The sequence below is a fragment of the Alexandromys fortis genome, unplaced genomic scaffold (genome assembly GCF_014885135.2).
Source record: "Alexandromys fortis isolate MF-2015 unplaced genomic scaffold, M_Fortis_MF-2015_v1.1 scaffold_72, whole genome shotgun sequence".
Taxonomy (NCBI): domain Eukaryota; kingdom Metazoa; phylum Chordata; class Mammalia; order Rodentia; family Cricetidae; genus Alexandromys; species Alexandromys fortis.
Genome location: NW_026067969.1, coordinates 6,943,031 through 6,958,769, shown reverse-complemented (window position 1 = coordinate 6,958,769; position 15,739 = coordinate 6,943,031). Strand labels below are relative to the sequence as shown.

The 15,739-nt window shown below is 49.3% G+C and overlaps 1 protein-coding gene across 1 annotated transcript in view; it reads right to left on the bottom strand.

Moving 5' to 3' along the window:
- The window catches only part of Gpr107 (G protein-coupled receptor 107), a 61,921-nt gene that overhangs the window by 13,739 nt on the left and 32,443 nt on the right, over positions 1-15,739 (bottom strand). Inside the window, exons 13-14 of the mRNA XM_050154961.1 lie at positions 13,954-14,084; positions 11,114-11,157 (exon numbers count right to left, since the gene is read on the bottom strand). Of these exons, the coding sequence (XP_050010918.1) occupies positions 11,114-11,157; positions 13,954-14,084 (175 nt within the window). The remainder of the gene's footprint in view (positions 1-11,113; positions 11,158-13,953; positions 14,085-15,739) is intronic.

The following is a 15,739-nucleotide window of genomic DNA, read 5'->3' as shown; positions in this document are numbered from 1 at the left end:
CCTGCTGGGGTTAATGGCATGTGCTGCCATCACCACCACCTGGCATAAATTCAAGGATTCTTAGGAAATCTGGCCCAGGCCCAGCTGTGGAGGTTGGAGCCCCTGCCGGGAGGGGAACAAGCAGCATGGCCGCAGCTCCAGGGCTCCCCGAGTTAGAGCCCCCCCCCCAGACTCTTCTGCCCAGAGGAAACGGGCCACAAGTGGAGCCCGAAGCTTGTCGAAGGCGTCTTCCTGCCAATGCCCCCAGGTCAAGAGTTAACACTCAGCTGCTACAGGGGGTGCTGCTACCCTTCCCTAGACTGCCACCCTTCCTCAAGCCACGGTGACCAAAAAGACCAAAAAGCGGGTGGCAGCTACTTGGGGAGGGGGAACAGCACCAGCGAGTTGCCGATGGTTCTGGAAAAAGCCCCACACCATGTCACACAGGTAAACCTAACTACTCTCTGCTGGGGGCTGGTCAGGAGGTTAAAGGGGGCCTGAGTTTGATTCCTAGAATCCACGGTCTGAGATTAAAAACAAACTCCTCAAGAGTATCCTCCTGACTCCCCTCAATGGGAGCACTGTGGCTCACACATGTTCTCCCTCTCCCTTGCATACTTATGCATGCATTTGCACACATACAAAGAAATAGATAAGATAAAATTAAGGGCCAGTAAGATGGCTCAGTAGGTAAAGGTGACTGCTATACACCTGACAATCTGACCTCATCTCTGGGAGCCACACAGTACAAGGAGAGAATGGATTCAACGGAGAGTTGTCCTCTGACTTTCACAACTTCACCCTAGCACATACAGGTATGATGTGTACACACACACAGAGACTAAGAGAAAAAATTCAAAAATAAGTAAAATGAAGGACATGAAAGGAAGGAAATGTGCTGAGGAAAAGGGTTCCAGAAGGGACGGTGATAGAAGAGATGGAGCAGATGTAAACAAAATACACTAGACATGTATGAGGGTGACAATAAATTCGAAACCATCTCTAAAAGGGAATCGGAAAGGGAGCTCTGCTGCTAAAAGCAAGCATATGCTGCTCTTGCAGAGGACCTGAGTTTTAGCTCCTAGTACCCATACGAGCTGGCTCACAACCACCCGCAAACCCAGGTTCAGGGTATCTGATTCCATCGTCAGGCTCTATACACATGTGCATAACCAACCCCCGCCCTCCCAGACACACATGAATATACAGAATTAAAACTTTTTCAAATCTTAAGACTAAACCCCCAAGAAGGCCAAAGACTGCTCACACCTGCCCCCAGCTGATTCCTGATAGGTCTTTAAAAAAAAATTATCTATCTATCTATCTATCTATCTATCTATCTATCTATTTATTTATTTATTTATTTGTTATGTATGCAATATTCTGTCTGTGTGTGTCTGCAGGCCAGAAGAGGGCACCATACCTCATTACAGATGGTTGTGAGCCACCATATGGTTGCTGGGAATTGAACTCATGACCTTTGGAAGAGCAGGCAATGCTCTTAACCACTGAGCCATCTCTCCAGCCCTCCTTTGATAGTTTTGAAACTACCCAGAAACAACGAGAACCACCGTGACTGTCACTGTCTGCTGAAGGTGCCGCCACTGTGCCATTTCTTCCGCTTCATCTCACAGGCTCCTTAGAGATGTGTCTGGGATGAAGGATGTGGCCTGGTGAAGGCTAGACAGACTCAGCCTGTAAGTGAAGAAGCCAGGCCTCAAGCCCAAGGCCACCGTCCTTAGCACCAAGTTCCCTCTGCCTACACTCCACTGACCACTGCCATCAGGGTTCTTGCTGGTGACGGCCAGTGCCAGTCTCAGCAATGACTGATCACTTACAGGGCACACAGAAGCAAAAGCCCAGGACAGCTTATTAATCTCTGCCTGTGTGAAGAAAAGCCCAACTGAAGACAAGGCTTCCTCACCCTTCCCCCTGCTCCTCCCTGCTGTGCCATGGAAGCAATTCTTACTCAAACACAAAAGCTCAAGGAGTAGGTTTTTGCCAGCAACATGAATTGCTCAGACTCACTCTGAGCCAAGCCCCCGCCCTCCATCTGCTTAAGCTGCAGCTCAAGCCCACTCTCAGAGAGCAGAGGAGCTCTGCACATGCTCACACGCCAGCCCCATGGCCTATGCACAGCCTCGTTATCATCATCACTGTCAGCAATGAGACAAGCCCCAGAGATCTGGGACTACTCTGGCCTTTAAGTGTTAACGGGAGCCCTACAGCCTCCATGAGGAAATCCACTGACAAATCTCAGACAGTTTGGGGGAAGGAGCACAGGGAAAGGGGCTGTAACCGCCAGTGAGGGCAATAAGATGGTTGCTCAGAGACAGCCTCTGAGCTAAGTTACTCAGAGCACAGGACACTTTCCTCTTCAAGCCATCAGGGGTGTGAAAAGTGATTAAAATCTATTCCTACATGCATTTCAAGCAACAGTCCAAAGATGTTAAAGGTGAGCTGGCCCATCGGGGCTGTGTACCTGCGCCAGACCATCTCTTCAACAACAGAAATGCTAGTGGGCCAGCCGGACAGGTGGTCAGGCCTAGAGGATAGCTCTTTTCTCAGGAGCTTCAAGGGAGATCTCTAGTCTACAAGTTTGGGATTAGCCCAGGCATTAAAGTAAAATCCCAAGTTCAAAGACCACAGGGCAGGGGAGTGCAATGCTCCTCTTCCCTTGGCCTCCAGATCCCACCCATCATCAGACTGCTCAAGGAGGGGTACAAAGGGCTAGTCCAGACTGGCCGGCTGTGCCTCCACCGCTCCTGCAGCACAGCGTGCAGCTGCAGAGAATGAGCACATCAGAGTGACACAGGAGAGACAGCAGCCGAGCTTGAGCATGGGTCACCCTCAGCTCTCCACTGCAGTTACAACCAGCAGGGAGCCAGGATGAAGGTCACACCTCTGCCTGTTTGATAAGGCAGGCCACCAATGCAAGCAATGATTTCTGGGTAGAGAGTCTGACCTCCCTGGACTACTGCAGTGATCAATCAGGAAGAATAAGCTGCAGTCCTGAGACACGCCAGCAGCTGGGGCAGAAGAAGCAGGCCATGAGGGGCAGCCAGCACAGAGTGGGCATACTGAGCTCCTGATACTTAATGAAGTGGTGCATCCGCCATCCACAGTTTCTCAGTATGTGCTGGGAGAAGCCCCTGGGCTCTGGGTTGTGTGTTGCTTGACCTCAAGATGTCACTACTCATTAAGTAAGGGATTAATTATTTCACAGTATTGGAAGATAGGAGTTGGTAACAACTCGGGAATTTTGAATGTGTCTGAGGGGAAAAAAACAGGGTTTTGGTAGATAACATATTAAATAGCTTGTTTTAAACTGGCTTTATGAGATATTCTTTCGATTGCTCTCTCTGAGCTGTGCTTGAGATTTTTCTAGACTCCTGAACCCTCTGATAATGTGTAAACAACTGCCCCCACAGTATGGAGCCCCGTAGGAGCCCTGGAGGAGTCATCTGCAGACAACGTGCAGACAACGGCTTGTGTGAGGGTCCTGAGAGCAAGACAGAAAACTTTGAGGCTTTTATGGGACCACTGTGGGCCACAAGAGAAACAGGCACCTTGGAGGTGTTCCTGAAACAGCACAGGAGAGAATACAACTGCAGGCTGCAGGAAGCCAGCACAACACCCTGGGGAGCAGATCCAGACTTTCGGTTAGGGTGTTCTGATGTCCTTAGCCACACAGGGTCAAAAGGAAGACGACAATGTTCTGTGATCAAATAAAGGAAATCATTTCTTTGCCTCTTCTGTTACAACACCCTGTTCTAGGAGTGGTTAAGAGCACTGACTGCTCTTCCAGAGGACCTGGGTTCAATTCCCAGCACCTACATGGCAGTTCACACCTGTCTGTAATTCCAGTTCCAGGGAATCTGACACTCTCACACCAATGCACATAAAATAAAGTTGTTAAAAAAAATGTTCTAAGTGACAGGGTCCAACAGCTGGGCCTCAGCAACAGTGCATGCAAAGGCACTGTAGGGCAGGGAAGCACATAGCTGCACCCAGCTCCACGAGTGTCCCCAGAGCAGGCAGGGAGACTAGGAAGTATAGCTGAGAGCCCCCCCCCCTTCTCTTGGCCTCTTCCCTGAGGGCTTCCAGTTCAAGGCTCTAGGATTCCCCTGGCAACAGCCCTCACTTGCTGTCCACAGCATCGTGCATGGCTCCTTTGTGGAAAGTGAAGCTGAGGCTGGAAAAGCCTGTCACAGAAACACCGAAGTGAAAGAGCTGGGGGAAATGTGCTTACGAACCACTAAAGCCAGGGCTCTGCTCCATGTTCAAAGGTGTCTGCTAAGGACAAGTACACAGTCCCTCACGAGTCACTGACTAGTTAAGGGGAAGTTCACAGTCTCCTATGAGACACTAACTAGTTAACGGGAAGTACACAGTCTCCCATGAGACACTAACTAGTTGACAGGAAGTACACAGTCCCTCAAGAGATACTAACTAGTTAAGGGGAAGCACACAGTCTCCCATGAGACACTAACTAGTTAAGGAGAAGTACAGGGTCTCCTATGAGACACTAACTAGTTAACAGGAAGTACACAGTCCCTCAAGAGACACTAACTAGTTAAGGGGAGGAAGTACACAGTCTCCCACAAGATACTAACTAGTTAAGGGGAGGAAGTACACAGTCTCCCACAAGATACTAACTAGTTAAGGGGAAGTACACAGTCTCCCATGAGACACTAACTAGTTGACAGGAAGTACACAGTCCCCACATAACAGGTGAGGTAGGACAGCAGAGCAGTCTAAGGCTTGACGAGCATGGCTCAGGCCACCAAGCTGGAATTCAGCAAAGCCTTATAAGCAGCCAAGGTTTATGCTGAAGCACAAGGCCAGGTCAGCAGTCAGGACCAGTGCATGCTAGATGTGGTCTGAAACATGACATCTCTTAAATGCCTAAAGTAGCCGGGGTGGCAAACTTTGTCTGTGCAGGGCAGGAGAGCAGATGTTAAGCTCCGTGGACCCTCAAATCCCTGTGACTACCCAACTCTGCCGCTGCAGACAGTCATGGCTACAGTCAAATACAGTATTATTTATAAAAACATGCGGATACAGCTGAGTTGTTAAGGTTGTCTAGTTTGATCTTCAGCACTCATAAAAATGGGTGTGGTGGTACATGTCTGTAATCCCAGCACATGGGATGTGATGGAGGCACATGGATCATAGCTAAAGCACAGCATGATCCAGTGAAAACACGGGCAAATGATTTGAAATAACATCTTCCCAAAGAAGATACACTAATGGCCAATGAGCTCCTGGAGTCCAGACGGTGCCACTAGTCACCAGCAAATGCAAAGGGAAAGCGCATGAGGCAGCGTCACCCTCTCTAGGAAGCTGCAGCTACTGTCTCATGGCTGCACAAAGCCTGCTCCATCGCAGCAGGCAAGGCATGGTGGTAGTGTGGCTGGTCACTGTGTCTGCAGTCAGGAAGCAGAGACAAAGGCTGGTTTAGCTTGCTTTCTCCTTCTTACACAACCTGAAACCCCAGCACAGGGTGCCCCACATTTAGAGTACATCTTCCCACCTCAATAACCTAATCTAGATAATCCTCACAGGCATGACTGATAATTAATTGTTTCCACGGTTAAACCACCATCTGTTGTGGCAAACAGACACCCGGAAGGAGAGTCTCAGTGAGTCTAGGTCAGGTTGGCCTGTGGGAGAATGTCTTGACTGATAACTGATGTAAAAAGACTCGTCCATTGTGGGAAGCACCACTCTCTATGCAGGAGGTACAGAACAGTGGAAGGGAGGGAAAGCTGGCTGAGAAGAAGCACGCAAGCAAGGATCTATGTTGATTGTCCTGCTCTTTAGTGTGAATGTGCTGTTTTAAGTTCCTGCCTTGACTTTCCCCAATAATGAACTGCAGCCTGGAACTGTAACCCTAAACTTCTTTTCTACCTTTCTAAAAGCTTCTTACCAGGATAGGTTTTACAGCACCAGAAATCAAACTAGAACAGATGGCAACAGAATACAAACAAAAATAGTCTATGAATGCACACCCCCTGGGTAGGCAAGTGCTGAGCACCGAGAGCCTCAGTTCAATCCTTGACACACACCATAAAACCTAGAAAGTGCCAGTGATGATGTGGAAGAGTCAGAATCCAACATGGAATCCGGGCAAGAATGTATAATGGTGCAGATACAGGAGGACCGTGAGATTTGATGCCTTTAAGCAGATACAAACAACAGAGCAGACCTAAAGGGGTATGTGTACACCCAAGCCCACCATAACCAAAAGGTGACAGCAACTCAAATGACCCTTGACACATGGATGGTGAGTGAAAAAAAAGGTGCATACATATAATGCGATATTAGTCAGCACTAAAAAGCCAGGAAATTCAGACCCAGGCTTATAATGTGGACCAACTTTAGGAAACTGTGCTAAGTTGAACAAGTCAGACACAAAAAGGCAAACAGTGCAGACACCACTAACATGAGGTCCCAGAGCAGCCAAATCCACAAAGGGTGGCGGTGGTGGTGGAGCCGGGGTTAAGGAGTGGGAGGGCACAGCTCACAGCTTCAGTTTGGGAAGTTAGAGAACTGGCGATGGACGGTGCTGACAACTGCACAACCATGGGAACACCCAGAGCAGCACAGGACTGGACACTCAGAAACAGTTCAAGTTTACCAGCCACTGGGGGCTAGCACATCTCAAACACAAGTGTCCTGGGGGTGAGCAACATTCACAAGGCCCCGATTCTGCCTTCTGAAGTTCTGCCCCTGCCTGCCTGTGATGTCACCTACCAGGTGAAACAGTGTGACGTCATGCATCAGGTGGAGCACACTGTTTCAGTGACCGCACTGCTCTCAAACACTGAAGCACTTCTAAATCAACTCCACACTGGCAGTGTTCCTTCTGCACGCCCTGGAGGGTTTGAAGAACTAGGACACTGGCTCATGTGACAGCCGTGAACTCTCCTATGCTGTACTTTGTCCTCAAAAGCACAACTTGTATCCAGCAATAAACACTGCCAGCTGTTTCCTCTGTGACATGTTCACTTCACTCATTCCCGAGTGACACAGTGGCTGTCCTTTCTTCAGACTCGTGGCTTCTCACTCACTGCAGTACCGAGTGTCCTCTCCATTTTCCACACTGGATATAGACAGGCACTGGGCCTGAGACTTTATACAACTACTTGCTATATCATCACAGACATTCCGAAAGGACACAGACCTGGGTCACCCCACAAGTAATGCCAGTAAAGAATTTGGTGGCTTGGCTGGAGAGATGACTCTGAGGTTAAGAGCACTCACTGCTCTTGAAGAGGACTTCAGTTTGATTCTCAGCATCCATGTGGCAGCTCACAGTCTACAGCTCCACTTCCACAGAATCTGTTACCCTTTTCTGGCTGTCAAGGGCACCAGGCATGTATATGGTGCGCGCATACACACACACACACACACACACACACACACACACACACACACACACACATGCAAAATACCCATGCACAGAAAATAAAATATTAAAAATAACTCGGTGATTGCTGTGATGTGGGGGCTGCTGCCCCATCCCGCACAGGCATCGCTGTTCAACCTGTCAGTGAGGAGCTCCGTGTGGTGGTTTGAGTGAGAACGTGTGGTATGAGCCATAGGCTCATATACTTACTGGTGGAAGTATGTGACTCGGGGCGAACTTTGAGGTTTCAAAAGCCCGTGCCAGGCCCAGGCTCTCTTATCCTCTTTGTGGATCAGGATGTCACTCTCAGCTGTTTCTCAGCACCATGTCGACATGCCTGCCACCATGCCCCCAGCCATGATGATAATGAACTAAACCTCTGAAGTCGTAAGCAGCCCCCAATGACATGTTTTCATTTGTTAGAGCTGCTGCAGCCATGGTGTCTCTTCACACCCAGTGACTAAGACACTACAATGTCAGACTTGAAGCCAACATGACCCAAAGAGCCTGAGAGTGCTATGGTCCCTTTCTGAACATGGCAGCCACTCAGAATAAGGCCATGCCCCCACCAGCCTACAGCTCCAATCATACCCCATGTTTCTGAAGCACATGGAAAATGGAAGATTCTTTAGAATACTTCCTCTGCCTTTCCCTCAGGAACAGAAAGTAAAAGCTAGAGGTAGGGTCCACCAATCAAGTTATACAGTGTATTCAGAAGCCAGTCCTGTCAGGTCACGACGCCAGAGACAGCTGGAGAGAGCAGGAACCTGGCTGCAGGTTCCAAGACCAAGTGGCCAGCAGATCTTGGCAGGAAGCTGAGCATGGGCAACCACCGTGCCCCTCCAAGGCTACAGACTGCAATGACAACCCCCAGCGTGTGGTGGGAAAGAAAAAGGCAGGGCTCGGGCAGCTTCTCCTTAATGATTTCCTTTGCTCTTCCTCAAGTTCAGCCAAAGGGAACCCAGAGACAAAGGGTGCACACGAGCTCCACACACACTCCTCGGAAGCCATGCTGATCAGCATTCTTGCTCACGCAGTCTGCACTGCACCTAAATATGCCAAAGTCACCGCTGAGGCCAGGTGACAGATCAATGGGTGACGAGATGAGAAGAGGCGGTGATGCCAGGCTTCGTCTGACCACGCGCCTCCAGATCCTAGGGCAGACCTTCCCACAGAGGGGGACCAAAAGTCTGGAAGAACATTGCCCGCCCCTTAGTCAGGGCCATATGGTGGTGACACTGACCCTGACCTGTTAGCAGAGCGCTGGTCCCATGCTTCCCTGTGGGGACTTCCACTGAGGGAACATGGCTTCCTGGACTATGGAAGTTACTTTTCAAAGAACAGAGTGAAGTACACACTGTGGATCAGCTCAAAACCATCTTACAGGATGACGCCTTCATTTTGCCTCTCACCCTCCTGTACATACACTTCCTCATGGGAAGAAGCCAGGCTGTTTTCATTAATGTAGAAGTCTCATACCGCCACCTAGTGGAAGATACAGGAATGACCTCCATGTGCCCTTGGTCTAGACCAACAATTGTCAACTGTTGAGTCCTGACCCCTTCTCAGGAGATGCCTAAAACTATCTGCATATCAGATAGTTACAATTCATAACAGTAGCAAAACCACAGTTATGAAGTAACAGTGGAAACAATTTATGGCTGTGGTCACCACAACATAAGGTTTCAGCGTTAGGAAGGTTGAGAATCACCAGTTTAGACAGAAAATAACTTCTCCGTAGAGTCTCTTTATTGCAGAACCTGCTGTGCCAAGCCCTTTCTTGCCATCCTCAGCTAGGATCAGTGTGGGTGAATCATCATAGACCAATCTCCAGTCACACGCAGGGCCTTAAGACAAGATGGAGGACCAAGTGGGGAAAGCAGAGGCTAGAAGAAGCAGCTGAAGGAAGATGGTGAATCTTAATTTAGAAACACCAAACCCAGCAAGGAAGAAAGTTATGAGACCGGATAGCCAGTCCTACCCAGTGAGACCTGCCTCAAAAACAGGAAAGAAAGACAAAGGGCAGGAGTGATGGTGTGGCAGTTATGAGCACCAGCTGCTCTTCCCAGGTTCAATTCCCAGCACCCACATGGCAGCTCACAACCATCTGTAACTCACTCATATGCTATATGGCCCATCTGCAGGCAGAACAACACATATGAAGTAAAATTTAAAAACATAAACTGTCCCATCCAGATACACTGAGGAATGTCCCTATGCATCAAGTTATAAAAGCAGTAAGTCACCTTTTAATATAACATACACAAAACAACAGGCTCAGAACATCCCTAGCCAGGCAGGCTTCCCCCAAGGCAGGGGCTTCCTCAGAACCCCACATCTACCTTGTTCATTCCCTCTGCTCCCTCTGCCCACTGCAGGAGGCAGGTGGGCTTTTGCCCGGGTCTGGATGTCACCGGCACGCTGTCCAAACTGTCTGTACTACAGCTGCGGCTGAGGGCATGGGGGTGGGGGGCAAGTGTCAAAGGCTCCGTAAGGAAAGAGGAGAAAGCACATGACAGAGAGGTTGTACTTCAGCACTAGAGAGATCAAAGCTGGCACTGGGCACCTGCGGAGGCTACTGGGTAGTGACTAGGCTCTGACCAGGGCAGTCTCCGATACAGGGCTGCCCAGAGCTGCAGGAGCCTGGACAACTGTGTGGACTATTCTGGGCTCAAGCTGAACAGAACATAAATGACCCAGGGAGCACACTCAGGTCTTGAAGTGAAGTGAAACCTCAAAGTCAGGAGTGATGCAGTTCAATAGACACTAAGACATGGCAGGGGAGGGAGCGCAGCTCAGCGGCAAAGTCCATGTCTTGCTTCAGTCTCAACACCAAAACCAGAAAACGGGGTTGGAGAGATGGTTCAGCAGTTCAGAGCACCAGCTGCTCTTCCAAAGGACCCAGATTCAATTCCCAGCACCCACATGGCAGCTCACAACTGTCTGTAACTCCAGTTCCAGGGGACCTGACTCCCTCACACAGACATACACGCAGGCAAAACCCCAATGTACATAAAAAGATAACTAAATCTTTTAAAACAAACACAAAACTACCCCCCAAGTGAAAAAAACTTGACATAAATTACCAAGCCTATGGAATTATTTGCAGCTAGTATATTATTTTCCACATATTGTAAAATGAACCCATATTCTTCTAACAAAAACAAGACAAAACGAAGGCTCAGAAATAAAACTCTGGAATGCAGTTGGTTGAGCAGTTTGTGGGGCCCCTGGCAGTGGGACCAGGATCTGTTCCTGGCATATGAACTGGCTTTTTGGAGCCTATTTCCTATGGTGGGATGCCCCACCCAGCCTTGATGCAGAGGGGAGGGGCTTGGTTCTGCCTCAACTTGATGTGCCAGGTTTAGGTGACTCCCATGGGAGGCCTTATCCTTTCTGAGGAGTGGATGGAAGGTATGGGGGGACGGGGGAGGAGAGGAGGGAGGAACTATGGTTCATATGTAAAATAAATAAAAAATATAAAATAAGAAACAAAAACAAAACAAAATTTTAAATAATTTTTTTAAAATGTAAATATCACAATCACAATGGACAGCAGGACACAGGGCTACTGCCCCAGGCCTCCCTGTACAACTGTCTCTGTCACCTGGCACCTGCTTCCCCACCAAACCCCCAATCCCTGCCTGTCCTGTGCCCCAGTTCTCAGCAGGACAAATGCCAGTGCAGTAGGGGGACACACGGGAGCACAAGGGAACTTGCCTTTTCCATCTGTAGCTGAGGCTTCTTGTAAATGTCTGATTGACCTAAAAATAACCATGTGGAGAGCAGAGGTTAGTAGAGGAGCCTGGATTCTCTTCTATTTCTGGCTCTAGTAGCTTGGGACCTGAACCCCCACTGTAAACCAAAAGGGTCAGACCAGATGACTGGACAGCACCTTCCCTAACACAAGAGGTCTCTCTCTCTGCCAGACCACATTTGGCCATTTATGGTACTCAAGCTGAGATGAGGCTGCCCTCTGCTGGCAGAATCCGGGTCAGCAGGAGGGGCAGTGGAAACACCCATCATAAAACTTGGCTCTCATTCCCCTAGCCACCCTGTCCCTAGAAGACAGTGAACATATTGAGCAGCCCTGTCAGGGTGTAGTGACCTGAGAGAAAGCCGTTGCTGATTCCTAACTGAGGTCTAGCAGCTGTGCAGGTCTAGGCTTCATGTAAACTCACTGTACTTGGTAAGATTTACAGCTCTGGAAATGGCCGTCTCTGGCAGCACTGCAATAAATGACCACCATCACTATGCTCCAGGAAGGGGACATTAACATTACTAAAGATGCCATGAAGCCAGGCTCTGTGGTGCATGCCTGCTATCCCAGCACTCAGGAGCCCACTCAGGCCAGACAGAGCTACACAGTGAATCGCCACTCAAGGAACAAGGCTGCAGGCACAGCTCACAGCCACAGGGGAAAGCCTGCACTGAGCAGACAGACAAGGAAGGACAATGGAGGCAGGCCAGGGATCTACAGGTGGGGCTCCTGGTCTAATGTTGACCCTGTTATCTACAGATAAATCACACCTAAAAACCTCAGCAAGGTACTGCCCCAAACTTCATGAGAAAGTGAACACACGAATACTATCAGCAGAAAGATGGTCTATGCTGCTGTTGAACAAAGGCTGGCTGAATCAAACGTTTCAGAAATTCAATAGTGCTATTTATTTGTAGTTAAATCTTGATGTGTACGTGTATGCACACCCTCATGTGGAGGTCAGAGAACAACTTGCTGGTACTGGTTTTCTCCTTCCCTCATGTGGGTTCCAGGGATGAAACTCAGGTCATTGGGCTTGGCAGTTACTGAATCATCTCAGTGGCCCACTGATGCTGCCTCTTCTGTGTTTATTAGCATCTCATCTCTTGCAGCAACTTTTAGGATGTGCACCATAAGGAATATCGCCATTGGGTACCTTCTCAGTGCATGATCAAGTGACAAGAAATGACCACTGGTGGCTTGGTGGATCTATACTCGCAGTGGTTTAAATGAGAATGCTCTCCCTACTCCACTCCCCATAGACACATACACTTGAATACTTGGGCCCCAGTTGGTGGAAGTGTTTGGGAAGGACTAGAAGGTGTGGTCTTGTTGGAGGGGGGTGTCACAGGAGGTAGGATTTTGAGGTTGAGTTAGCACTTTCTGCTTTCTACTTACAGATCAAGATGTGAGGTCTCAGCTACTGCTCCTATGCCATGTCAGCCTGCCTACTGCCATGCTCCCTGCTATGATGGTCATGGACTCTTAAAACATCTGAAATCATAAGCCCGAAATAAACTCTCTCTTCTATAAGTTGCCTTGGTCACGGTATCTTATCCATGGCAACAGAAAAGCAACTAAGACAATGCTCATCTGGGACCCTTGTACTTTAGTGTTCCAACAATGACAGCCGTTAAGAATAGGACCTAACTCCTGCTTCTCAGCAAGGTCTTTACTACTTGAGAACAGCACTGGCCATCCTGATGGTAACAGGGCAGGATGGTAAGGCAGCTGAGGAGACTGCATGGTAGTAGTCTCACTCCAATTTCTTTTTTTGTGAGACAGGATCTCATGTAGCCCAGGCTGGCCTCAAACTTGTTATGTAGCAGAGGATGATCTGGAACTTAGGATCCTTCTGCCTCTACTTCCTCCATGCCAAGATTACAGATGCACCGCACTGCCTGTTATATGGTACTAGGGAAGGAACCCATGGCTTCAAGCATGCTAGGCAAGAACTCTGCCACCAAGGCCACATCCCAGCCCTCCTAGTTCTCTATACCAGCAGCAGTATTCATATATAACATGAATACTTGTGGTATACAAAGACAGGGGTGGGGGGGGAGACTCTGAACCAGGCTTTCAATAATTATAGTGGCTGGATAGTATACCTGACAACCTTAGGATTCTGGAAAGCACTGACTTACAGCAATGGATGCTGCCAAAGAACACACCTCACTCCCTCAACATTAACAGAGCGTGAACTGCACTGGAGAAGCTATGAGCCAGACACAGGATGAGCAGGGAGCTGTGTTGTCATCAGCCTGTTCTTTCCACCTGACCGCACTAACATAGCAACCTGCACCTCTCTGCCAGGACTCACGAAGACTGTCCTCCTCATAGGGCACAGCAATGACAGCTCTTTTCATACAACTGAAGCACGAGCTGGAAGCCTGGCATTTCTGGGTCAGAGACGTCACTCTCCGGAGCCCTAACCCCTGGGTGGCCTGAGAACAAGCACTAGTTTTATGTCGGAGTCTGTTCTCATTTTCCATCTAAACCGGCAGGAAGAAGGATTCTCCTACTTAGCCCTTACCAAATTCTGGCGGACATTTTACACTTCCGCTAAGCTTTCCCTTCTAGAACCTCTCGACTGGGTTAGAGCTGGGCCTTGTGGTCTATGGGCCAGACCAGCTCTATTGAAGTCCCCTGGTGACTCTCAGTAGCTAAGGCCTGGGGTATTGTGAAGTCCCAGAATCCCACCCCTAGCTGTTATATGGGGCAGTCTGGGGTCCACAAAGTCATCTTTTTAGACACCCATGTGAGTCTGGCCGCATGTGTGCTGCCTTTCTAAGTCACTTACCACACCACTGGGAAGAGGATGGCCCCGCAGCACAGCAAGTCAACCAGGAAGAGAGAGTCCTTCCACAAGCCATACTCCGTTGTGCCTTCCTCGGTAGACTCTATGATGATGTAGGCCACATTTGCCAGCACCTGCAACAGGAGATGCCAAGGCATAAGTGGCTATGACAGTGGCCCAAAGCGGGAAGCCCCCCTGTGGCTGCAGGGCTACTGTCACCCCATAAGCCCCTTGAGAGCCTTGCCTCTCAGCTCGCCAACCCCTGAACCTATCAGGCCTGTGACAGGTTCTAACCGCTGCTTGACTTCCAAAGTGGGTACAGCTTCCTCCTGGTCCTCTGCTGGGCTACAGAAACCTGAGCCTTCTCATACGGTAGTTTGACACCCTTGTACTGCCATGGTGAAGAAATTATGTTAAGAGAGATACCCAAGGAACCTCAGCTGTTTCTCCTCTGTTCCATCAGGTCTGCCCAGTCCAGGACACAGACTCAGTGAAGACTACAATATCCCAAACCCCAGCCACCAAGATTGCAACTAGGCCCTAGGTCAAGCCTACCCAATAAAGATACTCCCCAAATCCCTGGCCCCCAGAATGGAGATTTACTACTTGGTGTTGCTTCAAATCATTAAGTCTGGGGTGGTATATAGCCATGGGTAATGGGAACACTTTGCTTTGGCACCCAAAGCCTCAGGCAGTCCCAAAAGCTACTAAGCAGGTGGCACTTCACATCCCACAGCCAGGATTCCAACCTCCTCAGGCCCAGCTCTTCCTGAGACTTCTTGGTCCTCAGAAACAACAATTCTAAGTGGCTGATCCAGAGAAGAGAGGTTGGAGTGGCAGGAAGTGTGGATATGAGACTGCTCCATTCCTCACATGGGCTAGCCAGTCTGGCCCTATCCACACAGCCCATCCTGAGGCTCATCTGCCTCATGTCTTGCTTCTATTTCCACAACTGAGGCTTTGCCTTGTGATTTTAGCCCCACCCTTGGGCTCTCAGCAACAATGAAGAGTTTTCAGCTGGCTTAATTAAGAAGCCACTGTGCATCAGGGAAGTTTCTGGTCTGTGATGCTTCCTCCAGAGAACCCACAAGCTGTGATGCAGAGATAATGAGGCATGTTGAGGCTGGAGAGAGCACAGCAGCTAAGATGCTTGCCAAGCAATCGTGAGGATCAGAGGTTGGATCCAGCTCCCATTTAACAAGCCAGGGGTCCTGAACACACTGTAACCCCAGCTTAGAGTGGGACAGAGACAGGACTATTGTTGGGCTGGCTGGTTTCTAGCTTAGTCTATAAACGCAACCCAGTTCACACAGACTGCATGAAAGGCAGTGTGGAGCCATGCCCCACAATCCTCTTCAACACCACTTTACTCACTCCTGCTACAGGTAAGGGTGGGGCTCAGCAGTGTCTTGCCTGTTCAAGGTCCTGGGTTGCATGCCATGTACCAGAGAAAAACAAAGGAAAAAGCAAAGAAACTCTCTGGTATTCCTCATCGCAAAAGGAAGCTGCTTAGACCTTGGTCAGGACCTTCCCAGACCAGTCCCATTGTCTAAACACTAACTTCCTTATCTTTAGTTTCAAACATCCTTATTTCCTTGGGGTGATATTCAACGTGGCCTGCGTGTTCACCTTTAGGAGTCAGCAGAACAGAGGGTTCTTCATCACACCCAGCTCAAGTCGGGGGAGGAGTCAACGGACAAAACAGCCTGAACCCGCCAGAGGAGTGTGAACATCCCAGAGTGCAAGGAGAACTCAGGCTCTGCCATGACATGTAGGCTCATATTTCTAC